A 25863-nucleotide genomic window follows, 5' to 3' on the forward strand; every position below is an offset into this window, starting at 1 on the left:
ACTTCACAAAGAGTACTTTTACTTTTGGTCCTTGGGTAGACTTACATTTTACTGCTAATACTTAACTTTAACTTAATAAATAAATAGATTTTACTGCAGGAATGCCATGAATTTAGATGATGGATTTCTTCTCTATACTGCATACTGATACGTACACATCAGATACAAATACACAATAGAGATGGAAAGGAAAAGAAACAGCAAATGTTCATAAAATGAATGTCATATTTTCTTCACCTTTACCTGCTTGTCACTTCTCTGCCCTGCCTTTTCACATATTTTTAATAATGCCAGCCGACTCAAATGCAAAACACACTCATAAATCACAAGTGAGTGTGTGTGCTGAAGTGACTCCCAGTCCTCTGCAGAGTCCTGCAGGGTGTCAGGGGTGGGAACAGAGAGGTAACCATGGTGCAGAAAGAGCAAACAGGAAGCCAGACACCTCGGAAAAACTGGTCCAGACACACAGCACAAGAAACAAGATCCACTCGTTCATGGAACAGTAAACTGGGAATGAGTAAAAATTGGAAAATGGAATAATTGTACATGTAAGTAAAGGATGATTGTAGCAAACACTGTAGAACCTATTTTTTTATATACTGCAGGTGCTTTTCTGTAAGATTCATCAAGGTTCGAGCCCTCTATCAGCTGTGTGATTGATGCCTCTCCTATTCTCTGTCTCTGTGCCTCATCCTCCAGGGAATCCCGATCACATCACCTGCATCATGGCTCAGAAAAACACGTCTGGAGCAAATTCAATCCCCAGACTTGTTGTCAAGATCATAGGCAGCAAACAAGTCAAGCAGTTTATTGAGGAGCCACAAGTGTGAGTAGAATAATAAGACCGGTTGTGGTATTTAGTGGCTCTCAAAATGTCCTAAACGGCAGATTAAATATTACTCAATTAAGACATTTAACACATGAAATGATGCTGGCTTTCAGTTGAGTTTTATTTATAATTTTTTTTTACTTTGTTTGTCGCTTGTATTTTATCATATGCTTTGCTTATGATCATACCTTGCATGTTTATTGCACTTTGTAAGTGTTTGAAAAGTTTCTTCCTTCTTCCTCCAATTATTCTGCTTTTTATTCTTATTATTCTTATTATTGGTATTATTCTTATTCTTATTAATTAGACGTGCAGGAATTGCAAAGGGTGTTAATGCGGGTTAACCTTTTAAGTATGAATTTGTTCAATGCCTAATTACTGTTTTTGTTTTGTATCCTCCTGTATTTTTCACAGATAACATCCCACTGAGGTTTATATGGGAGTAATTCCTTAATTGTTATCTCAGAATCATTATTTTGAAGCCCTTTGATGCTTTCACTGTGATTATGGGATGTACAGTTGGAGTTGATTTGATTTAAAGATAACCTATTGTGCTGATTTTCAGGCGCATATTGTATTTTGGGTTTCTATTAGAACATGTTTATACCTTTTAATGTTCAAAAAACGCTTTACTTTTCTCATACCGGCTTGTCAGGTCTCTTTTTTTTCACCGAAAAGCCTGCTCTGATTGGTCAGCTCTCCCACTCTGTTGTGATTGGTTAACCGAACCAAACTCTTTGGACTTCGCTCCATCTCTGCTCTAACTAGCTTTCTTTGAGGGCTTGCCAAACTAGCCGCTAGACAGGTATTATGCAAATGTGTTACTTGATGACATCACGATGTTACGGAAAAGGCGGGACTTCCAACAAGGTGTTTCAGGCAGTTCAGGAGCAGTGTTTCTGTGGAGGAGAGTAACTCCCTTTGGCCTGGACTTTGGGCTTTGTAACTTTGCAGACTTTAACATGCACAAAAAAACTATATAACACACTAAAGGAAAGGGAAAAAGCACAAACATATAATAGGTCCCCTTTAATTTGGCTTGCACTAAAGTGTTATTTGCATTTTTCAAACTCCTGGCAGAAATAATAATAAAAAAAATCCATATTACTTTCACGTTTTTTCCCCCAAACAGAGCTCCTGGAGAGACGTCAAAGAAAGAAGAAAATCCTTCAGTTGACGTATCTGATGATGATTTCCACAAAGCTCCAGAAAATCAAGCTGTGATGGTGTCCAGGTCTCAGGTGCAGCACAGAGTGGATTCTGCACTTTGGGCTGTGATCAACCAGGTATGTGTTCACTAATATTCAGAGGAAGTAAAAACTGCTTATTTATATAGTTCCTTTCAAAATAAAGTGCAAAAACAAAGACTAAAAGTAAATGAAATCTGAAACATAAAATATATAACAAGATAAAACAATCTTAATAATTACAACAAATACTATCTCAAAGGAAGTACTCAAATCTTGTAATCTCATATTTAAAAGGCAGACAAGCAGTGAAATGTACCAAAAGTAGGCCTAAAAGTTTTCGGTTCAGTGGTTGTAGCTTCACTTTTGGGGAGCTTTTAGTTATAGAAGAAAGTGAGGAAGATAAGGCAAGAAATAAAGGAAGAGTTTCACCCAGTAAAAACTAAAATAAAGAAGTGCAGTAGTTCCCTTGAATGTAGTGAAGAACAAGTAGAAAGTGTCACAAACTGAAATACCTCACTGAAGTAGCAGAACCTCCAGAAAGGAAAAAAGGGCAGATGAGAGATAGAAAGAAAAAAAATCAATATTTTGACCTGACAAGCCATATTTATCTTATGTTTTACATGTAAATGTGGTAAACATGGAATCAGAGTAAGCAGTAACTCAGATAAATGTAGGCTAGTTGAGAAAAAAGCACAATATTTGTCTCTGAAATGCAGGCTAGAGGTGGAAAAGTAAAGTGTCTCAAGTAAAGTACCAGAACTTCTAAACTGTACATACTTAATCTGACCTGTGCTGTTTGTAGGTCACTTCTGGAGAATGTAAACACTGCAGACACATGTCAATCCAATCATGGCACATGTACATGGAGGCTTTACTGATGGTAGTTGTATATCTCTGCAGGTTCCCGACAGGCTGTGTGTGACAGCGCCCTCCGGTGATCGCTCCAAGTCCTACATTCACCCAAAGACTCCCCACATTTTTCATCCCAGAGCAGCTGACATACTGGAGACAACAGAACAGGTTCTCTTGTAAAACATAACCTTAAAAATACAGCTATCAATTATTATACTTTATTAGATTAAAGTGGTCATGAGTGACGAATGAAATAAGACAATAAAACCTACCTCACATGCAGATTCTGACCTTTGGAAGGTCATACAGCAAGGAGAAGCAGAGATGTTACCTCTCTGGTTTTACTATAAACATCAAGGCTGTGTAAAATGAGTGTGTGTACACATTTTAGACTATTTGATTATTGTTTTACTAAAAAAACGGAATATTTAGCCGGGCAACAAATGCCAGGCTAAATTAGTGATTTTTTTTTATTTTTTAAAAGAGGGTATTTTTGGCGTTAAACAAATGCCAGAAACAATCACTTTCAGACAGAATTTAATTAAAAAAAACTTAAAAATACATTCGCCCCCTTAAAGCTAGGGTTGGTAATCTTAAGAAACTTGCAAGAGTACGCTAGATTTTAAAAAAAAAATAATTATCCAACTGAAAAACCCAGCCCAGTGTTACCAACTCTTTTCCAATGAAAGCAGCTAGCAGCACTAGCTCCAAAAGTCCCTAAATCTAGCGAGAAAGTTGCCAAGTCTGCAACACTGACCCGTCCCTTCAGGCCTCCCTCCAAAGCCACTCCCCCAAAATTATCATGGCGCTCAGGTAAACAGGCAGGTAGCTATCCAATCATTTCATTCGGGCCAAATGATAACAGTCCTGCGACAGTCACAGATACCTGATTTGTTTGTTTTTTGTCAGAGATTTGAGTAATTGACTGCTGTCGGGATGTATTGAGAATTTCAACAAATATAACATAAAATGTTTTTGAAGAAGATTACCAACTCTTTCAGACTACCTGAATCTTTGAATTTAATCTCTCAGACTGCCTTTGATTTACATGATTAGGGGCCAGGCTACTTAAAGAAACTGTAAATTAAGTTCTTAAAGCTCTTTATGTGGAAGCTGATTGAGGAACACAAGCAACATTACAGCTTCACTTTGGATTCAGTTCAGTTAAAGTTCCCGATTCCAAGCACAACCTCTCTAAGTGAAAGCTTTAAAAGGACCAGTGTGTAATAATTAGGGGGATCTATTGGCAGAAATGGAATATAATATAAATAAGTATGTTTTCTTTAGTGTATAATCACCTGAAAATAACAGTGTTTTCATTCATTTAGAATGAGCCGTTCATATCTACATAGGGAGCGGGTCCTCTTCATGGAGTCCGCCATGTTGCACCGCCATGTTTCTACAGTAGTAGAATTTGGGCCGTAGTTCGATGACATTAATCGCTCCCGTCGCAACCGCTCTCTCCCTCTTGCTTCACTACTCATTTCCCACGTACACACACACACACACTCAAAGCACTCAACTCTTACAACAACTGGCTCAAGTCCAATCACATTTTCACGTCAGCCACTGTAGCATCCTACACGCTTGGCACGCGGGAGAAGTTGGAATCTGCAACCTCACCGCTAGATACTGCCAGATCCTACACACTGGACCTTTAAGAGGCTTTTAAAGGTGTATTGTGTAGGATTTAGCGGCAGCAGATTGCAACCAACGAAAACTTCTCCTGTGCGCCAAGCGTGCTGGTGGCCGACGTGGAAACATGAAAACGTGAACGGCCCTATCTAGAGCCAGTGTTTGGTTTGCATGTTCTGCATGGGCTACTGTAGAAACATGGTGGCCGGCTCCGTGAAGAGGACGTGTTCCATATGTCGATAAAGTGCTCATCCTAAGGTAACACAACTCTCTTTTCAGGTGATTATACGATAAAGAAAACACACTTAATATTATATTCCTGCCAATAGACCCCCCTAAATGCTACACACTGCTCCTTTAATGTAGGCCTATAACATACATCGTTCAGCTCTATGATCCACATCACGGATTCATGGTGTAGCACTGTTGTTAAACTGGACCCACATTTTTCTCCCAGAAAGGTGCGTCTGTGGACGGAGATAAGGCCGAGCTCTCTTCGGCTGTCAGAGAGGAGCTGTCGGATTGGCGGCTCTCCTCTCTGAGATCAACAGAGGACGAAGTGGCAGCTCTTGATCTCACCTTCAGTGGGATTCTGAATCGATCCGAGATCACTCACCAGTTTCTGAAAAATGACGTTCCACTGAAATTGCCGACATTTTCTCTGCTTCTGCAAATGTTTAGTGATAAAGATGATCCAGTCCAGGTAAGGTAGCAATAACAGCTAAATTCCACACACACACAAAACTGTTCTTACTATTTCTTTGTTTAGGAAATCTTGTTTTTAGCCACACACCAGTGGTGGGGATCTAAAAATGGAAATGGAAATCAGTGTGACAATCTAACACTTTTGTCAAGAGGATGGATTGCCATGAAATTTGGTAGAGTACAGACTCAGACCTTCCTTAATCCCTGATGACATGTTAATTTTATGATTTATTACAGTAAATATATTACATATTGGTCCTTTAACATGCATACTGTTAACCATTTTAATCTGAAGTATTGTTGCAATACAGTGTATTGGTCACCGGTGGCAGAACAGATGCGAGTGCTGCTGAGGAGCACTGCAGAAATGTATCTTGATTAACGAAATACAATGAAACTAGGCAATGTCTCACCACATTTAGTTTTTAACAGTTGAATACGGCATTAAGCTGAGTTATTTACTTTGTGTTGACTTCTGTTGTTACAGATTCATTACAGAGATCTCCTGCGGTTCATAAGCAGTTCTGCGTTTTCTGAGGAGCAACACAATGACAGTGAGGGTGCAAGATAAACTAACATGTCAGATTCTGTATCTGCTCTTTGCAAATTAACTTAAGAGGCAACTTGTCTTCCTTTCACCACTCTGCAGCTTCAGTGTAGCTGAACCAGGACAAAGCTTATTAACGACGATCACATCATGAATCTGTGGCAACACGCAGCAAGGAACCAAACTCATCTGGCCACCGCTCTGCAACACCTCCAAGGACTACAATTCATAACATTGTTGTGGTAGAAATTATACATAATATTGTGTAGGAGTGAGATTTGTTTACCGATATAACCTATAGGATTATTACACTTGTATTCATTTGGCATGCATTTTGTCTAATGCGACTTGCTATTGTTTTTTCCCTGTGCTGGCCAGCTTATTGGGATGCTCAAGGACACTTTGGTCAAGACTGTTTATCAACCATGTAACAAGTTAAGAGTCTCAATTCATCTAATTCACACCTTTTTAATCATTTCCATACTTATTTCAGTCTTTTAGCACAATGCCACACATTGTGCGTGCATAGAGTAGCCATGTTTGTCGAGGGTGAAATCTGCAACACACACCAGGCCGCCGCATTGCAGAGCATTTTGGCATTGCGCGCAATAATTGACAACCGTAGGAAACACCAGATGTGTCATACAGCCTGAATCTGGAGAGCAAATGTAGTAAATGGTATTGGGAAACGGGACAATGGTAGCCTGATTCCAAACCTCTGAATCACCGTACACATTTCTGATTCGTTCAGCGATTCAAATAGATGTGCTGTTGTACTAATTAATGATCGACCAATCAAAGCTGTGCAGGCTAAAGCATGGGGATATCATCTTCCTACGTAGCTAGCTTGCTACCTTACTACATCCATGCAAAATGGTGACAGAATAATGCCAGCAAGCGTGGATGACTTTGTCACAGCTGTGGTGAGCTTAATTTAATAACTCCAATTCAAACATAAAAAACTTTTACAAATATAACCTTCCTAATGCGTGGTCTGTTTGTGTTGCACTTTAAAGCCCACACGGTATCCTGGATCATGAAACAGAAGAGATTAACCCACACGACACATTCAAGTTGTTTGCTTTTTTCTTTATTTTTTTGTAGCCTTTTTTTTTTTTTCTTTAAGATTTTTTCCCTTTTTTCTTGCTATCCCTGCTTTTGGCACTACATACTTAGAGTGACATGTTAGATTGTTTTTAAAACAAACGTCTATTAAAAGCCTTCATCTTGTGGCAAGCAAAGTATGAATACAGCTAATAAAAATAAAGGTTTATATTTTTCCTCCTTACTTTACACAATAAAATAAAAACACTTTTTTGGACCCCCTCAAAAATGGGGGTATTAAAATATCTGACATTTGTATCACAAATCAATGTAATGAGACAGAAAATAAAACATAAAAACTGTACAAAAATGAGAAAAAATTTCATTTTTTTTTTTTTAAAATCCTTGTGACCAAATGATGCAAAGAGTACATAATTTTGCTTTGTTATGTTACTGACCATAAACTGAATTAAAAAGGAGATGCAAGTTTACTTCTTCTGTTGGATGAAATTCAGATTTACTTGATGTCGGACGTGGGGGACCAGTGGGAAGTTTGGATTCGGATGCACCACAGACCCTGGTGAAAGGAGAGAGAATCGAAACAAAAAAAATCAAGTCAGTACAAATGGAGAACTTGTGATTTTCTATTTCTCTCAGCAGCAATAAAAGAAATGGCCATCATGTCTGACCTTGGGCCACGAAGGGTTTGCCAGGCTGGTAGCCTCCATTGCCCTGCTGGATGAAGTTCTGGGGCATCCGGTAGGGCCAGGATGGAGACAGGGCGTACTGCGGTGTTTTATTGTGCTCCCATAACCGAGAGCCTTGACCCACGCCTACAAACTGGGCTGGGTGGCCTGACTCTGTAGAGACAAGATCAAAACACACTCAATAACTGAGGAAAAAGTTCCATAAAATCTAGTAATAAAAGTTCTGTAATATCCCAGTTTGTGTGAACCAAACCGTGTCCCTTCACCAGTGATGTAATGAACTGTTACCCACACCCTAAAGAACTATGTCTTACCTCATTTAGACATTTACTAAATCATTTTTAAATGATCCAAGTTTTTATTTTGCCTCCGCGACGGCAACAGACTTGGCCGGAGACATTAAGTTTTCGAGTTGTCTGTCCGTTAGGGGTAGAGCGGTACATGAATTTGGTACAGGACGTTCGGATCGGTCTACGACATCCTTTCGGTACAGCCTGTGACCCAAACAGCTGTTTAGGTCTACTACTCACACACGCGGAACAGAAAGTCTGGAGCGTGAGTGTTACTCGCAAAGTTTTGGCAGTGCACTAGTTGTTGTTAGTCAGCTGTAGCAGCTTTAGCAGTCGGCTTTTAGCCGGGTTAATCAACACCAAAGGACAATGATGTGTGTCAAACTGTATGCCGACTCTTGGTGCCTTCTAATGGGGTCGTGTTTACTGTGTTCACGAGAAGAGTACATATGATCGCCCTCCTCTTGTGGTATTCACGACTTTGTAAGTGGAAAGTTTCTGAAAGCTCAGAGTTTACGAGTTGTGTTTGTTGACGTCAGAAATGGCAGAGGCCATGGAAGTTCATTTTTTGGTGCATAATAAGGGAATTTATTGTAATTTTATAATATAAATGTTATATAAATATTTATTATAATATAATATAACTTTGGACAATCATGTGATTATTCACGATTAAATATTTTAATAGATTGACAGCCCTAGTATTTTTAGAAAAAAGAGAAAATCCCAAAAGAGAAAATCCAAATCAACATCCCCTCTCCGCTCTACATTAGTTACCCCACAACTTCTGACACTGAAGAACGCCTCAGAGCTCTGACAGAACGCTGCTCCATCGTCCCTCTCTCTTATCACCTCCTACACTAGAAGCATTTCAGCCATGTTTTTTTAGTTTCCAGCTTCAGTTTTAATCATCACAGCTATCTACACCAGCGCCACAACAGCTGGTGTTTCACTCAGGTGTTACTGTGACCTAATTCCTCTTTGTCTCATGCTCAATCGGTCTTACAACTGCAAACAAGACTAGCGTATGTAACTACAATTAACAAAACAACTATCGCTAAAAAGTCCATTTATTAGCTGTTCTGAAGCTTTTGGTCGTATCTTCCTCAGAAGACGTAGTTTGCACAGTTGTCATGGAACTGTAAATGTCCAAATATCCATTTTTGGCTGCACTACAGAGGGCCAACCCGGACCTGGTGGACATGTACCGCTGGATTAAACATTACAGACATGACCACTGACTATTTGTGTAACAATTTAGCCACAAATTCACAGACTGACCACACACGGTCCAGCCATATACTCGCTTTTTACCGAGTCTTGTTTGGAGAAAAAAGGTTGATTGACCTTGAAAACAGTTGCTGTCAAATACAGTTCTATGGCTTCTGGATGACTGCAGGAGATGGTATGTGATACTTAAATTTCTCAGGAAAAATGAAACGGAACTCTCCAAACTGCTGCAATGTGAAATGTCTTGATAGGGGTGTGTGGCCCAGATCGCAGTGAACATGATGTTACCTTGTACTTCAGGGGACCTTGTAAAATACTACGCAACTTCACACGTATATATATATATTTTTGGAAATATTACTGGATTTTCTCTGTATTAAAAGGCAAATAACTACTGTTGCAATTCACATTATAGACTGGTTCCAAAATCAGATAGTATAATCCAACGACTTTAGATATAATTTACCAATTAAACTAAATCTGTATTTAAAGATGCAGTAACGGGAAGACACAAAGACAGAATCACACACAGACGGTGCCACCAAAGTTCACCCAGTAAATACCTGACTTCACCACAGTGCCATTGCCCATGAGTGACCCAGGTTGTGCCAAATGGTTGTGCCAGTGCCCTTCCCGTCCTGGCCCGATGCCCAGCTGTCTCCCCGCCGGCTGGGCGAAGATGATGCTGGGGTCGTTCAGGTTCATGGGGTTGGGGTTGCCCCCTGAGCCTGTGGGACTCCCGTTCCCTGACGCCGAACGCAGGGCGAATTTCAGGCCGGGCGGGGAGGGGGCGTTGGGAGAGGACGTGGTGAGGACTGGTCCGTGTATGGGCCAGGAGGTGGAGGGGATGTGGACCGGGTGATGAGGCTGCCCCTGGGACGGGTGCTGGTGAGAGGGAAGAAGCCCCAGTGCGGTGAGCGCACTTGGGTGGTACTGGCCTGGATGGGAGGTAGGGAAGCTGAAGAGAGACAGGGGGACCTGGGGGTGAACAGGCTGCTTCGGGGGACCGACAGAACTGGTCTTGATGAGGGAGGGCTGAGGGGAACTGGAGGACTGGGACGAACTCTGAGGGACAGCTGAAGGCTGCGGGGAGTAGGGCGGAGTCTGCCGACTGTCGGACTGTTGAGAAGAAGAAAGAAAGAAAGAATCAGAAATCAGACAAAAGTCACGCTTTTATTTACATATTCAAATATGAATTAATTCAACCTGGAAAAACATTATTAGATTTCCAAATTGTGTTTGCAGCATCAAAGGTTTAAAGGGCCAGTTCACCCAAATTAGTTTTGATTTTGCCCCCATTTCAAGATATTGTGAACTATTTTCATAGGGATTATTAATAATGATAAACTTCTTGCACACCAACAACTCTATTGATAGGTGCATGGAATTGAAAAGTCTTGACTGAAGAAACCAAAACATTCTGCACACTGCCAATCATTTGTATTCACGTTATCAATTACATTTCAGCTCTGAGGCCTTAATCACCTATTCTACTCCTTGAGGGCGCAGGCATCGTCGGCCGACTTATCATAACTGTATTTCAGAGGATGCGTGAAGGTACTTACTGGTATCATATCATAGAAAACCTAAGGAATCCATTGGTAACAACCATGTCATGTTAGCTTGTCTAGAAGAACGCTAAATAACGCTCCAAAGTTAGGCTAAATTTTGGCGAGGGAAAAACAGGCATGGCCGTTTTCAAAGGGGTCCCTTGACCTCTGACCTCAAGATATGTGAGTGAAAATGGGTTCTATGGGTACCCACGAGTCTCCCCTTTACAGACATGCTCACTCCATGATAATCCCATGCAGTTTTGGGCAAAAACCATACAGTTTTTTGCCTTATCTAAAAGTGGTTTCTGCATTTTGGGTTCCCTAAACAGTCTTGCAAATACATAAATTGGGTATGACTGTAAAGCTGAGACTCTTGTGGATCCAATGAGCCCAATTGTATTCATATGTGATGATGTTAGTTCCCATAGTAGCCATTTCATTGTAGTGAGACCACTTTTTGATACTTCATAAACTAATCTTCGAAACCTAATGCTTTGTATTTGGATGGAGGCAAAAATCTCTATGCATATAAGTGAGAAAATATTTGTATATTTTTTTCCAATGTGGGTGAACTGACTCAGTGAAATGTCGAACCATTGTACTCACACATTCAGAAGGCTGTCTGGTCCTTCCGGGACAGTCTGCAGCTGTCTGGGGAATTGGGATGGACTGGGAGCTCACTATAGTTCGTACCATGTGAGGAACTGCAGAAGAATAAGAAGCCATGTAAGCAGTTTTATTTTCACCACCTAAATGGTCTGAATATTAGCTTTTATGTGTCAAGACAGTTAACCTTTGTTAAAATTAATCTTTTTAAAATAGGTAAATATCATAAAGTAATACTTTGTGAGTTCGTCTTCACTCTTAGTCTCTGTGAAAGTTAACCTCTGAGTCAGATGTGGATATTGGGGATACCTGGTGCTCCGGCGGTCCTCTGTTTGAGGTGGCGGTACTCGGGACAGTCCCTCCGTACGTGGCCCATGTCCCCACACTGGAAACAGCGCCTGTCCTTCGGCTCCCGCTCGTCCTCTTTTATGTCCTCGTCTTTGTCGTTTTCTTTCTTCTTCATCCTGGCAGAGGAAAAAGTTCAGGGCATAAATAAATCTGACACATTCAGTACAAACACACATAAAGGAGTGTGCAGACATACAGACAAGAAAAATAACAATGATTCAGGCTCTCCTAAATAGCAAATACGACTTCTGTACACCTTCAACTACCAATTCTACTAAAACTACAAAATTCTTGCAACAAAAAAGGTAATGGTTTTAATTGAAATTATAAAGATTTCAGCAAAACTTGTATATATACAACCAAGGATTTTTTAAGGTCGAAACATATTCATGGCTTCAGCGAGCCTCAGGCTAGACTCATCAGTATCATCCTTGCTACTAACAGTTGAAAAAGAAAGTGTACCTATTGAACAGCTTAACCTTGCTATCTTGGCCTAACTTATGTTACTCAGCTGGAGCGTCAGGAGAAAGTCATTCTCTTGCTGTTCTACTCCTTTCTGAAGTCTTTTGTTCACAATCGCACTTTTGTCACTTGGATTAACTCTCCGCTGTCATCTGTTCTTCGCTCACTCTTTGATAGTTGTGACATGACTTTGTGTTTCTCTTTCCTCTCGTATCTTTCTCAATGTATTGCTGACATTTAACAGCTTCTTTTTTACGCATCTCTATTTTTGAGTCGTTCTGTTGCTGTTTGTTGGGAATAATAATGTTGACAGCTTAAAATAATCAAAGTTAGTTTGAGCCGATGTTACTGTGGAAAAACGCATCAACTTACTCAAAATAGCACATTTTCTATGTATAAAAGCCTAATTATAATTAAAAAGAAAGGAAAATCAACTAATGAGTTGTTTCACTTCACAGCTACTGTATGATGGAAATGACAACACTCAATTGTTAGAATGTTTACTACCAACTCTTAACTTACGTTTACACTACAAGCGACACCGCAACCTTCTACAAGTCATTTTTAATGGAAGCCGGTGACAGGAAGCTACAAACTGACGCTCGGCGGTTGTGGCTGCGTGACGCGCTACAAATCAAAGTTGAGCTGGCCTCAACTTTTTTCAGTGTAAAGCGTCAAGCAATCATATGTTTTTGTTTCATCCTGCTCCATTCAGTCTACAAAAATGCCGTTAGCCAGTTCCAAGTGCTATTTAACGGCATAACTACATCAACGAGCACTAGAGCAACACTTCAACGGCGACAATGTAGCTGGCCACGCTTGGCCGTTTTGTTGCTTTTGTCGCTCTTAGTGTGAACGTAGCATGAGACCGAAAACATAATTGGAAAGCTACAATGGTGCAGTATAAAACACATACAGATAAATAAAGGGAAACTAGCTATTGGATGTTTAATGACACTTAATGACACTTACTCTTAGGTCATCCATCCAAACAAAATGTCACTGTTGCTCCCTAATATGTTTGATATATAGAACAGGAGTATTGTCGACAGTGACGCTTGAAAAAATTTTCATATAAATTTTAAATAGGGCTGTCAATCGATTAAAATATTTAATCGCGCTTAATCGCAAATTAATCACACATTTTGTATCTGTTCAAAATGTACCTTAAAGGAACATTTGTCAAGTATTTAATACTCTCATCAGAATGGCAGTGGGCAAGTCTGCTTGCTTTATGCAAATGTATGTATACTGTATATTTATTATTGGAAATCAATGAACACAAAACAATGACAAATATTGTGCTGACTTGACTATGACTTGCCCAAAATTGCATGTGATATCATAAAGTGGGCATGTCAGTAAAGGGGAGACTCGTGGGTACCCATAGAACCCATTTTCATTCACATATCTTGCGGTCGGAGGTCAAGGGACCCCTTTGAAAATGGCCATGCCAGTTTTTCCTCGCCAAAATTTTGCGTAAGTTTGGAGCGTTATTTAGCCTGATTTGAAACAAGATAGTATGACATAGTTGGTACCAATGGATTTTTTAGGTTTTCTAGTTTCATACCAGTATCGTCACTCTAGCTTTAAAACTGAGCCCGCTGCAACCTAAAAATCAAAGTTGCGATAATGCCTTAAAGAAATTAGTGCCGTTAAAACGAATTTGTGTTAATGCGTTATTATCACGTTAACTTTGACAGCCCTACTAAATTTTAAATATACTTTTTTTTTTTTTTACATTGCGAGACAACACAAAGTAGAAGTTATATGAATTTATAACATTTATTACTTCTCAGTAGTTTCTTTTAGCTTTTTCATGGATTTCTACCGGCACGAGAGAAATATTTCCATGAACGGAGAGGGGACAACCTGCGTCTCTTTGGACAGTCCTTCATGTAATGTCCGATCTTCCCGCAGATCCTGCAGCACCTGTCGTTGGGCGCCAGCTCGCCGTCTGTCAACACCTTCGAGTCAAAGAAGTAGTCCTGAAACAGAAACAGGAGATATTTTAGACGGTTTCCCCAGGACACAGAGCAGACAGACAGCATTCAGATTCTTAACCTTTTGTTCAATCTGGTTGAATCATGAGTGACGTACCACTTCAGTGCCGGGGACGGGGTAGAACGGAGTCCCAAACAGCTTTCTCCCATTTATAAAGGCCTTCATGATGAAGTTTGTCACTAGAGGAAGCAAGGAAGAAACATTTGCACCGGTTTAGAGGCAGCTGAGAACACAACTGGTAGAAAGGCTGAACTGCCGGAGAGCAGAACAGTTCAAAAGTCGTAAAGGAAGAAAACACCTTTGACTAGAGAACATATGCGATGTATTAAATGACTTACTTTTGCGAGACACTCCAGCACCCAGATTATGATTCAAATCAAAGGGATCTGAGGAGAAGAACAGATGAGTGAGTAGAAAAGAAGATCCCGGCCGTAAAACATTAAGAAGCAGGTAATGACGGAGGGACACGCAGATCCGTGTACGCACCTTCAATAGCGATGCATTTACTGGTCCACTGTTTCTCAAAGGTGGTGAGGCGTTTCCTTTGGCGGATGCTGATGACGTGCTCCTTGAAGTCAAATTCTTCAGTGTAAAAGCGCAGGAGTCCCAACCACAGCTCCCCCACTGACTCCGTGTTCGGCTGCAGCTCTGGGAGAAGCCGACGCTGTGCAGACAGAAGAAACTCACTAAGTATCTATATAAAATGTAATGATGAAATAGCAGAACATAGACAAATACAGCGGCCAGAACCTGCAAAATTTAAAAAAATAAATGAATAAATAAAAAAATTACTCTGTAGCCATTAATTAATTGTAACTAATAAAGTGTGATTTATGCTGATATTTCTGATTTAATTTGCTTCTTTATGTATCTTAGTATTAATTCCCTTATTTATTTACTCTTCTGTTTCATTTTCCATTTTATTTATTAATGTATTTATTTTTATTCATTTTTAAATCTATTTATTTTATATTTATTTTTAAATTCATGTACGTATTTATGTATGTTTGCATTTATTCATCTGTTTATTTCTTTACGAGTTTCCCTTAGCATTTCACCCCTTATTTATTTCCCCAAACTTATTTATTTCTGTATTCTTTAGATAAATAGTTTGGGGAAATAAATAAGGGGTGAAATGCAAAGGACAAGTTGTGTATAAATAAAACATGCATAAATAAATACATTTAAAAATAAAAGTAAAATAAATATAAAAATTACCAAATAATAATGCAAAAATCTATAAATAAATAAAAAATAAATGCAAAAATAAATAAATACATTAAAGAATAATAAAAATAAATACATTAATAAATAAAAGGGAAAATTATACAGAAGAGTAAATAAATAAGGGAATTAATACAAAGATAAATAAATAAAGAAGCAAATTAAAACAGAAATATCAATGTATGTCACATTTTGTCAATCAATTAATGGCTACATTTATTTTTAATATTATTTTTGCTAGATTTAATTACATATTTATTTATTTATCAAGTCATTTATTTATTTTTGATTTTGGCAGGTTCTGTCCTCCGTAGACAGGAACAACAGCAGATTTGTACTACATTCATAATGTCAAATATTGCAATTTTTTGTTAATAATGCATTTTTGTCAAGTCCTTTTCATTAAACTCACCAGATCATCATGGTCATCACAAAAGAAAGCATTCCAGCCATCTACCATCCGCTCGGGGACAGAGTTCCCATCAAAGATCTAAAAAGACATCAAACAGACATATTTATCTTATTTTATTCAAAGCGAAATCCTTTATCTTTCAGGTATAGCTCATTTCTTCTGAGTTTAAAGGGTCTGGTCATTAATCAGTGACTGGTACCTCCTGCAGGACGGGAATGACTGGCGGCTGCCTCTGCTGCAGGAAGTAAAGCACCATCAAGATGTATGCGTAAGATGAGAGGCTTCCTCTGGACGCATCCCCAATGTCGCAGCGCTGTGAGCACAGAGGGACAGAGTTACACAGCAAGAAACGACACAGTAACCCTTCAGTGCCTTCAAGTGCTCTCCAAAAACATCCTATTAGGTGTCTAGTACATGAGATATCAGCACATTATCAATTCTTATCAGGATAAAAGGCAGCTGTTTGCAAAAGCTGTTCTCTAAGAGTAACCTATCACCAGGCTGAAAAGCAGTGCTTTGCTGCCCTCTCTAGTTTCACCTCTGAACACACTCAGCATTACTGATGAGAGTGGCTGGTCAGAAGTCTGGTTTGTTGCACCTGTAACCACATCCAACAGTGATGTCACACTGTCCTGGAGTACGCCTGTACATCACTGCCGCAAGGTGAGAAGTTTAACCATTGGAGATTGTGGAACAGCATCTTGTGCTTTGTGACTATGCAGAACTTTTAAATGCAAAGTAAAGGGAAAAAGCATAAAAGGTCCTCTTTAAGATTATTCTGTCAAAAACAATATATTTCCAGCTCAGAGTGAGCATAAGAGGTAGTATGGAATATAGATAAATATACATATGACACTAAAATGAAAAAGCTGTTATAATAAAGGTGTAAATTGGATTTAAACTGCATGCATTCTACAGATTCTGAACGTATATTTCTCCATTTATGGATATATGAATAAAACTAAGTATCTTTACAGAGGATTGACAGTTTTAAGTTTGGTACACCGCCCCTTGAAAGCGTTATTTTTGGAAGTCATATCACAGCTTGTGATGCTGCAGTGACAACTATGTTAACTTTACTTGTTTTGTAATTGGCTGGTGCCAAAATTTTCAAGCAACTGATTTATAATTGTCATTCACGAGGGCTTGCTGTTACAAAGGGCTTTACTGATGTCAGGATGGCGTAGTTATTGGATAATTCCAGGCAGCGCTCTTGAATGTCAATAAAATTCTGACAAACAAGTTCCTAAAAAAAAAAACCTTGAAAGAAGAACTAGAACAGAGAACTGCAAACTGAACTGTCAAAACCAGTGAAGGGTTATTGTGTCAGCTGTCCACATACCTTTGCAAAGACCTTCATTGTGTATCCCAGGAATTGCACACGTGGATCCAGGGCTGCGTACTTAGCCAGCATTCTGGTGTTGTGTTGAGCCTACAAGGGATGACCCGTCCAAATTAATTCATACAGCACATTTAATAAATAAAGGCATGTCTAAGCACTTTACATAACAGTGAACGAAGGTTCTGGTTCACTCACCAGGGTGTTATAAAGGCTAATATCTCCCTCCAAACCACTCTGTCTGTGCTCAAACTTCACAATAGGCACTTTAGCTGTTGTGATAGGCAAGATGTTCCTCAAACCTGTGATGTTGGGAAAATGGGAGATCACAACCAGTCAGATTCAGTCCTTGACAGATAGAAAATAGTTCTAGTAAAATGTTTATTCACCTGTATGCTTCTTTAGCACTTTTGCAAGGCCTTCGATGATCTCTTTGCAGTTCAGCCTCTGTTCAAACAGATCAAAATTTTAATGTAACAGTGGAAGAATATAGAGTTCACTAATTCTAATCCCACTGAGGAAGCGTGAGTTGCATTAAATGGCAGTATGTGTGTGTGTTTAGTCCGCCTACCTCTGCAGTCTCATGGCCCTCCAGAGTCATACAGATGTCAAGGTCACTGTCGCGGAAGCCGAAGCCGTTCTTGGAGGAGCCGAACAAACAGAGCTGAGCTTTATCTGTGGATTCAGACACAGGAAGAGATTCTAATTTCTATCCAAATGTAAAACACACATTCTGTATCATTACAACTTAGACTCCCCGTCTGATTTCTTCATTCTGATCGTTTTTACTTTGCTAAACTCTTGTGGTGTTAAGCTGCTGTTAATGAAACTCTACAATTCCCACAAACATTTCACAATTAAGGCCTTCCAGGGAAGACATTATGTCTTGTAAACAGCTGATATGTACAGCGCATTAAGTTTGCAAAACATCAACAGCTACAAATTAACACAACAAAAAGGGAGAAAAAAGGAAGGCTTGCTGATGAATTATGTAAAATAAAATAAATGAATAAATTGCAGACATTAAAAAAAAAGGCCTGGAGGAACATCAATATTTGGGAGGTTGTCGTCTGTAGTAGTTTATGTTTAATGCTCACCGTTGTACTCCTTCCTTATAAACCTCTCCAGGCTGCAGAGGATCTGCTCCCTCTTCTGCTGCTCAGGATGTGTTGGTGACAATTCATCTACAAACAGAAGAACAGAAATGCAATCAGACAGAGCTGCAATGATTAGTCGATTAATCTGATTGGTCAATAAAAATAAAAATAAAAGGCTTTTTTAGGGTTCAAGCGCCGAAGGGGTAGAACCTTATTGAGTTTGTGCTGGTTTGATATTATTAATTGTTGTCTTGAATATACACACCAAGTTTCGTTCACATCCACTACAGGGCAGGAAAATAGCAGAGCTTTGAATGTGCAATTATTGAAACGCTGCATACATTGTAATGATGACACAAGTGTGTGATTGGTCTTAACTCCTCCTTTAAACAGAATTAAACCAGCTAAAGTGACTTTTCTAAGCTTTGTGAAGCCCGGAATTCAAAGCCTGCTCATTGCAGCTTCAAATTTTGAACCCGGGATTGCCGCTTGCAGCTATGATTTTGTTGGTCTTTCTTGGTCTCAATTATAGTAAATGTAATATTTTGGGGTTTTGGAACATTGGTCAGACAAAACGAGACATTTGATGATGCCACTTTGTGCTCTAAGATATTGTGAAGGGAATTTTTCACTTTTCTGATGTTTTACAGACCAAGTGATTAATCGTTTCAACTGGGAAAATAACCTGCAGATTAATCTGTAACGAAAATAATAATTAGTTGCAGCTCTGCAATCCTATAATATTGATCATCTAAAACTGAGTCACTGATATAGAGCAGGTTTACTAGTGGTAGATCAGAGTAAACCTAAATCCTATTTTCTATCATATTATAGTTGGGAGTAAATATAATGCAGTTTATTTTTTAATGATGAATAAAATGTATCTGTTTTTCTCATTTCCATGCCAGCTGGTCACTGTTTGTGATACCTTAGTGAAATTATCCACTGTAAAAAAATTATGTGTAAATGTATATGCTGTCATATCCACCTACCTCATGTACATAAAGCAACCTGTGACATTAATTATTCCATAGCTATTCCAGCAACCTTTGCACCATTGCATTGTCTATTGCATACTTTTTAAATGAATGCTTATGTTTTACTTTTGTCGAGCTTTGTTATCCTTGTTTTAGCTGACATTGAGAGCAGTGTAAAACAAATTCCTTGTGTGTGCACATATACTCAGCCAATAAAACTGATGCTGATTCTGACTACTATCCAGAAAAGATTTAAGTGACATAAAGTGCTCCATTGACTACGTACAGTAGCACAGTTTGCAGAGCCCATCGAGGATCTCTCTGAAGCGGTCGTTCATGGGAGGCAGAGGCTTCAGCTCAATCTTCTTGAAGTCCTCAGGACACTCGTCCTTCAGGTGACCATCTCGCTTGCAGATGCTGCACACAACAGTTGGGGGCTGGAACGAAAAAGTTCAAAGACCATAAATTACCGATTACACATGACGGCCTTTTACAACACAAAGTAAGTCCAAGATAATGACAGACACTCCAAATAGTTGTGACCATCCTGTACTAGTTATAGAAAATCACTGGCCCTGTTCAGACCTGGCATTAAAACGCATCTTGGATGATCCAATCACAAGTGGACAGCTACGTCTCCACATGCGTCTCCAGTGACCACTTGTGATCGGATCTCACTTCCCCGCTCTATATGCAAATAAAAACATAGTTACGTTAAACACATGGCTAATACAGCAGGCGTTGCGATGCAAGATTACAGGAATATCATTAGTAATATCCTTCATATTCAAGAATCTGGGTACATTTTATTATCAAAATTAGAATGTTATTGTCTACCGGCGGTCCTCGGGGACCTCCGTGCCGCCAACACCGCCGCCTTTGCCAGGCAACAGCAGGGAACAGAGCTACAGAGCTGAGGATGAGAGCGGGCGGGTGTCAGCTCTGTGCGCAGTGAGACCCCACGGCTCCCAGCGGGATGTCAGTTGAGTAGGCGGTCCTGAATGTGGCCCGGGACACATTTGCGTATGCACTGCTAAAAGAATGTGGCCTTATGTGGCCCAGACCTCCTCTGAATGTGGTCTGAGCGATCCAATCTCAATGTGTCTTCAGTGCATTCACACCTGTACTTAGAGCTGCCCACTTGTGATCAGATAAACCAGAACGCATATTAATGCCACATCTGAACAGGGACTCCTTTGTGTGGGGTAATGTCCCATGTTGTATAGATTGAAAATAAAATGTCTTAAAGGTCGCATTATGCTCTCTAACAACCACTGAAGACAATGTAGGGACTATGTCATTATGTGTCAATAATCAATTAAAGACCCTCCCTAAACTTAAACATCTCACCTGACATGAACCCATCAATGCTGACAGGTGAGATGATGCTTCTTCTATACTGCAGCTATAAAAGTAGGAAAGCTTGAAATCTACAATTTCTTTTTTTTCCAAATTACCTCTATCACAAACAGTTCAGGAGCTATATTAAATAGTATTACATGCAGGATTTAGTATTTTTGGCAGTACAATGGGTTAAGATATTTTACTTTTGTCAAAGTAAAACTAGAATTAATAGTCAATACAAATATCTTGAATAAACCAATTCTTGATTGTATGCTATGAACTTTATAAAAAAACATGTACACAAAAGGAAGAGTGGTGATAATTACCTTCCCACCAGTGAAAATCATCTTATCAAACACATAGTGGAGATCCTCTGGTGTAACAGGCCCGTCCTTATCTGAAATACTGCTTTCCTCGTCCTCCTCCTCCTCGTCACTGTCCAGCAGGCCGTTGGGGGAGAAGGAGGGTTTGTCCCCCTCATTGAGAACCATGTCCATGAGGCTGGCATCTAAAGTCTTCTCGTTCTTTTTTCTGGACGAATCTGATCCATCTTCATCATCACTGTCAGGCTCCTCGTCGTCCTTAAACTCTCGGTGCCCCATCTGTGCGCTCAGAACTTTTTCACCGTCGTCTTCTTCCTTCTCAAGCTCTTCCAGTTTTACACCCTGCTTGCCTGCCTTCTTGCCTCTCTGGCGGCCCCCGGTGCCCCTTCTCTGAGGGCAAGCGAAGTATTTGTAAGCCGTACGGAATCGCTCCTGGATGTACTCGAACACCATTTGGCTGTTCAAGCTTCGTGCGACGTTCCTCTTCAAGGCAAAAGGATCTAAAAAAGAATAAAAAAAAGACACACAGAGTGAATGTCTGATATTTCTCCAGACCTGTAAGATGAGTTTTTCCAACACAGTAGGTCTCTCACCTTCAATAGCGAGCCTGCGGCGAGGCCAGTTCTTCACTTCTCTAGAGAGGAGCTCCTTTAGGCGGATGCTGATGATGTATTCTTCAAGAGCAAACTCCAGTGTGTAGAAACGCAAGAGCTCCAACCACAACTGGCCCAGCGACACCCCTTTACCCAGGTTCAAGGTCAGGCGGGTCTTTAAGGGACAGTAACAAAGAGGTAGTTAAAAGCAGGGTGACAAAGCAAGAATATCAACACTGCCCTACATAAAAGTATGATTTGAAATCTGAATCAAAGTAAATTGTTCTCTTATGATATGATTGTGTGCTGTTGTGAGACTCACAATGCCTTCTGAGTAATGAGTATCATCAGTTTTTTTCTGCTCTGGTTTGGGTCTGCCTTCTCCTCTGGCATCGTTTCGGTTATCGGAGCTCGGAGGTCTGCGCTCCCACCGCACAAACATGTCCAACGAGATTCCAGTGAGATGATACTCGTCCACACGTTTCACATCAAAGCCTTCAATCTGAAAGAGGAAGAGGAGATATTAAGCAAAGATGTTAACTTTTTTTAAAAACCCTCTTAAAACTCTGCAGCTCCGTGGCAGACATGTTTCATGCTAAATCGTCATGTTATTAGTGAAGGCTTGGGGACTAGTTACACTACACTAAGTGTAAGAAAATATCATTACACATGAGCATTGCAATATTATGTTTTGTGATACTGTATCGATTCTCCAAAACACTGAATTGATTTTTAATTAGCGATTTTCAATTATCTCTTAAAAATCTGGAATCCCAGCCACTATTCAATCTTTCGGAGGTTGTGGTCGACTCAGTTTTGAAGCTAGTGAAGATACTGGGATCATATTAAACTAGAAAACCTAAGGAATCCATTGGTACCACCCATGTCATACTAGCTCGTCGCGAAGGAGGCTAAATAACGCTCCAAAGTTACACTGAATTTTGGCGAGGAAAAACTGTCACAACACTACCGGACACCCCATCATTTTATCCCTCCAGCCCACCTTGCATTCTTAGAGGAGGAAAGCAACAAGGACCTTCGGTTTAAGAAAGTTCAGCTCTGAATAGATAAATGCTCTAAATCACTGCATCTTTTTCTCTGCCATGCAAGTAGAGAAGCACATTTGTAGCACAAACAGTCAACTACAAAAATGGGGGAAAGCCTGCTGTTGCCGTTTGATCTCACAGAACAGGTCCAGAAACATTTGGGTCACTTGGGAGTTATATTATAAGTTATAGATTGGATTGTCTGTTATTACTGTGTTTTGGTTGCTTGAAAAAAAAAAAAAAAGCTGCTATAAATAGTTATGTGTCACAAGTGACAGGCGAGTATGTGTTGTCTAGCAACAGCAAGATGCCTCAGTGTGATCAAGTTAAGAGCTGCAAGAGGGAAAGCACTGCGGCTCTGTGCCTTGCTTTTAGGTGTCCAGTGTGATCGCCTTTTAACTTTTAGCTGTGACTTTTGGGGCTTTGGTTTGTAATTTATTGCAGTATAAAAAAAGCATATTATTCAAATAACTGTCACAGTATAGATTTGTGATGAATGTTTTTTTTGGATCTATTGATGCCGTTGTTGGGTGTGGTGGTTACAGGTGCAAGAGCACATACCACACCCTGTGCTTGGAATGAAGGTTTGAAACGGTCAAACAGGGAGAGCAGCAAAACTGTTTTTCAGCCTGGTGTTGTTGCTCTTGAACGTGACACTTCAGGAAACCTTTGTGAAAGTTAATTTCATCTTTCCTGTTCCTCATCTTGTGAGCACAGAGCATGTCACATTTCTTCTCTTTGATAACCTCGAGGCACAAATAGACTGAAGGTCTGAAGAAAAGAATGTTCACCTCGAGGAGAACAACTAGAAGTAGAAATAAGTTCCACCTACACTTCTCTCAACATTACAGAAGAGTTCTTCCTGGCGGTAAATGCTAAAATACAACTTTTATTTCATTTGAAAACATTTTATAACAGTGATGCCAGAAATGATGAATGCAATCTTAGTTAAATGGGTAATTTTATATCTTCATGTAACTATGAATATGAATTTTAAGTTAATGATTTGTAGCAGCATCAAATCATTTTTCCTCAGTATTATGCAAATATAAGCAGCATAGCAGAAGGAAGATTTTTAAGTCAAGTATTTTTCTTGAGTTAAATGTGCCTGCTCAATATAATACAGACACATGTTTACATCAGCATGCGTTCAGCCCGTAATTCCCAACACAGACCTGAGACCCGCCATACCTATCACGTTTTCACAAAACATTACACAAGATGCAGACGAAGAATGTGGGTCATCGTGTGCAGCCACTGTCTATATTACACCAGGCTGTGACACTTAAGACTATTAATTGTGTTTTCTGAGACATATTTTTAAATTTCAGCCTTCTTCCCTGCTTTATATTGAAAGAGAGTTTTTAATACTCTTATCAACATGGGAGTGGGCAAATATGCAAATGTATGTATATATATTTATTATTAGAAATCAATTAACAACACAGAACTTAGCATAAAAAAATCCTCAAATCATAACATGGCAAACTGCAGCCCAACAGGCAACAACAGCTGTCAGTGTGTCAGTGTGCTGACTTGATTATGACTTGCCAAAACTGCATGTGATTATCATAAAGTGGGCATGTCTGTAAAGGGGAGACTCGTGGGTACCCATAGAACCCATTTTCATTCACATATCTTGAGGTCAGAGGTCAAGGGACACCTTTGAAAATGGCCATGCCAGTTTTTCCTCGCCAAAATTTAACATGAGTTCGGAGCGTTATTTATCCTCCTTCGCGACAAGCTAGTATGACATGGTCGGTGACAATGGATTCCTTGGGTTTTCTGGTTTCATATGATATCAGTATCTTCACTCTAACTTTAAAACTGAGCCACAACCTAAAAATCACAAGTTGCGTTAAAGAAATTAGTGGAGTTAAAACTTATTTGCGTTAATACGTTTTTTTAAATCGCGTTAACTTTGACAGCCCTAGTTTCCATTAAAAAAATCTAATAATGCACCACAAATAATGGGGAGTAGGCAGGATTTCACTGACAAATAAGTGCAATTAAAATTTCCATGCATTTTATCAACGATAATTTCTGATTCAACAGGAAAATGTTATGAAGTAAAAAAAAATAGTTATACTACCAGAAACAAACAAGACATGATAAATGAGCAAATCTTTAGTTATAGGAGAGGCGTAAGCAGTTTTTGTGTATATTTATGTCAGGGCTCAAGTGTGTATTTGTCTGAAGGCAACTGGATCCTCAAAGCCTCCTGAAAAAGCTTCAAGAGCAGTGCTTGAAGTGGAAAAAAATAAGTGCAAGTACTCCATTATTCACATATACGGTATCAGCAGTCTCTTGCAACTTATTCCTATCTATTTATTATTTCTTTAAGCATTTTATACTGTGTCAGTCATAATAAGCTGTGGTTTTATTGCTATTTTTTATACTTGGGCTATGCATCTTCTATAGTAGGCCTATAATACTTAATAATATTCCAACTGAAACATTATAGGGTTATGGTGGTGTGTTGGTAAATTTACCCACAGTGTTATTACTTTAAGTGCTTTCTAGTGTTATTTGTAGCCTATAGTATCGCTCTATAATATATTATAGGATGTCTATAGGCCTGAATCAACAGCAGCCAGACAGACAGGCAGGCAGGTATGCAAGCAGAGCTGAGGTGTGCAAGGTTTTATGAGCAGCGGCATAAAAACGCTGGCGATGCGCCATTATGAATCTCCCAGAGAACCTGATACATAGAGGGCAGAGAAGAGTACCAGCAGCTTGTGAGAAGTGCCAGCGCCCAAGAAAAAGTCACGGTACGCCAAGGAGTAAAAGGAAGAAGTGCCGGTACTGCGAACCGGTGACTACTGGCCCACTTCCAGCACTGTTCAAGAGTATAGGTTACATATGTAGCTATTTCGAGGATAACGGTTGTGTTTATCATAGAAGACGTTAGTTTAAAACAGGCGTCAGTTCTTTGTGTTTAGAAAAGCATTGACCCCGCAAATGCCGTTTGTGGCCTTGGGATTAAGGCACCAACAATGAAGCGAAATGTCCCTGGTTTGCATCTGGCTGGGTCCTGTCTGGCTTTACATGCAATTCCCCACATCTCTCTCCTCTCATGTCCTGTCATCTTTCTACTGTCTGTCACCTAATAAAAGGCATAAAATGACCATAAAAAAAGAAAAAAAAGGAGAAAGGGATTGAAAAGTACCGTAAAACTGCAATTAATAGCCCGTTTTTTTTTTGCTTCAATCACTGAACTCAACCAGCTTATATTTGGGACAGGCGTCTATACGGGGCAGGCCTTTAATTCCTTTCGCACAAAACTCATGCTGGGATGATCATGAGAAATACCATCAAATTGATTATTTAAACCAGTATGAATATTAAAAAAAACATACCCAGCGTTTAATTGAGACTGACGTTTATTTGTCAAAACATGTGGTCACACTAGACGAGTGAAAGGGACTCGGCGTCTAATTGAAGTTTTACGGTAATTTTGGGAGAGGGAGAGTGGACACTTTTCCAGTGAAAGTGGATAAGACTAA

General features: G+C 39.6%; 2 protein-coding genes across 4 annotated transcripts in view; one reads left to right on the forward strand and one right to left on the reverse strand.

Moving 5' to 3' along the window:
* The first annotated feature begins 417 nt into the window (after positions 1-417).
* On the forward strand, positions 418-6000 carry c23h1orf87 (chromosome 23 C1orf87 homolog). The gene is made up of 7 exons (XM_074636326.1): positions 418-548; positions 700-826; positions 1962-2115; positions 2920-3039; positions 4964-5209; positions 5699-5765; positions 5861-6000. The coding sequence occupies exons 2-7, from the start codon at positions 726-728 to the stop codon at positions 5869-5871; spliced, it is 699 nt and encodes a 232-aa protein (XP_074492427.1). The 5' UTR covers positions 418-548; positions 700-725; the 3' UTR covers positions 5872-6000.
* Positions 6001-6832: 832 nt separating this feature from the next.
* tut4 (terminal uridylyl transferase 4) overlaps positions 6833-25863 on the reverse strand; it is a 29035-nt gene continuing 10004 nt past the window's right edge. For 2 of the 3 annotated variants that reach the window (XM_074636323.1, XM_074636324.1), the window contains exons 11-30: positions 21634-21813; positions 21312-21486; positions 20722-21218; positions 19338-19488; positions 18075-18161; positions 17549-17652; positions 17367-17424; positions 17176-17279; positions 16981-17070; positions 15838-15951; positions 15639-15716; positions 14489-14666; positions 14341-14388; positions 14099-14181; positions 13871-13986; positions 11498-11652; positions 11189-11286; positions 9593-10148; positions 7492-7662; positions 6833-7379 (exon numbers count right to left, since the gene is read on the reverse strand). In XM_074636323.1, the coding sequence (XP_074492424.1) occupies positions 7291-7379; positions 7492-7662; positions 9593-10148; positions 11189-11286; positions 11498-11652; positions 13871-13986; positions 14099-14181; positions 14341-14388; positions 14489-14666; positions 15639-15716; positions 15838-15951; positions 16981-17070; positions 17176-17279; positions 17367-17424; positions 17549-17652; positions 18075-18161; positions 19338-19488; positions 20722-21218; positions 21312-21486; positions 21634-21813 (3132 nt within the window). In that variant the 3' untranslated portion in view covers positions 6833-7290. The remainder of the gene's footprint in view (positions 7380-7491; positions 7663-9592; positions 10149-11188; positions 11287-11497; positions 11653-13870; positions 13987-14098; positions 14182-14340; positions 14389-14488; positions 14667-15638; positions 15717-15837; positions 15952-16980; positions 17071-17175; positions 17280-17366; positions 17425-17548; positions 17653-18074; positions 18162-19337; positions 19489-20721; positions 21219-21311; positions 21487-21633; positions 21814-25863) is intronic. The other variant, XM_074636325.1, reaches the window with a different exon arrangement.

The sequence above is a fragment of the Sebastes fasciatus genome, chromosome 5, assembly GCF_043250625.1.
Source record: "Sebastes fasciatus isolate fSebFas1 chromosome 5, fSebFas1.pri, whole genome shotgun sequence".
Taxonomy (NCBI): domain Eukaryota; kingdom Metazoa; phylum Chordata; class Actinopteri; order Perciformes; family Sebastidae; genus Sebastes; species Sebastes fasciatus.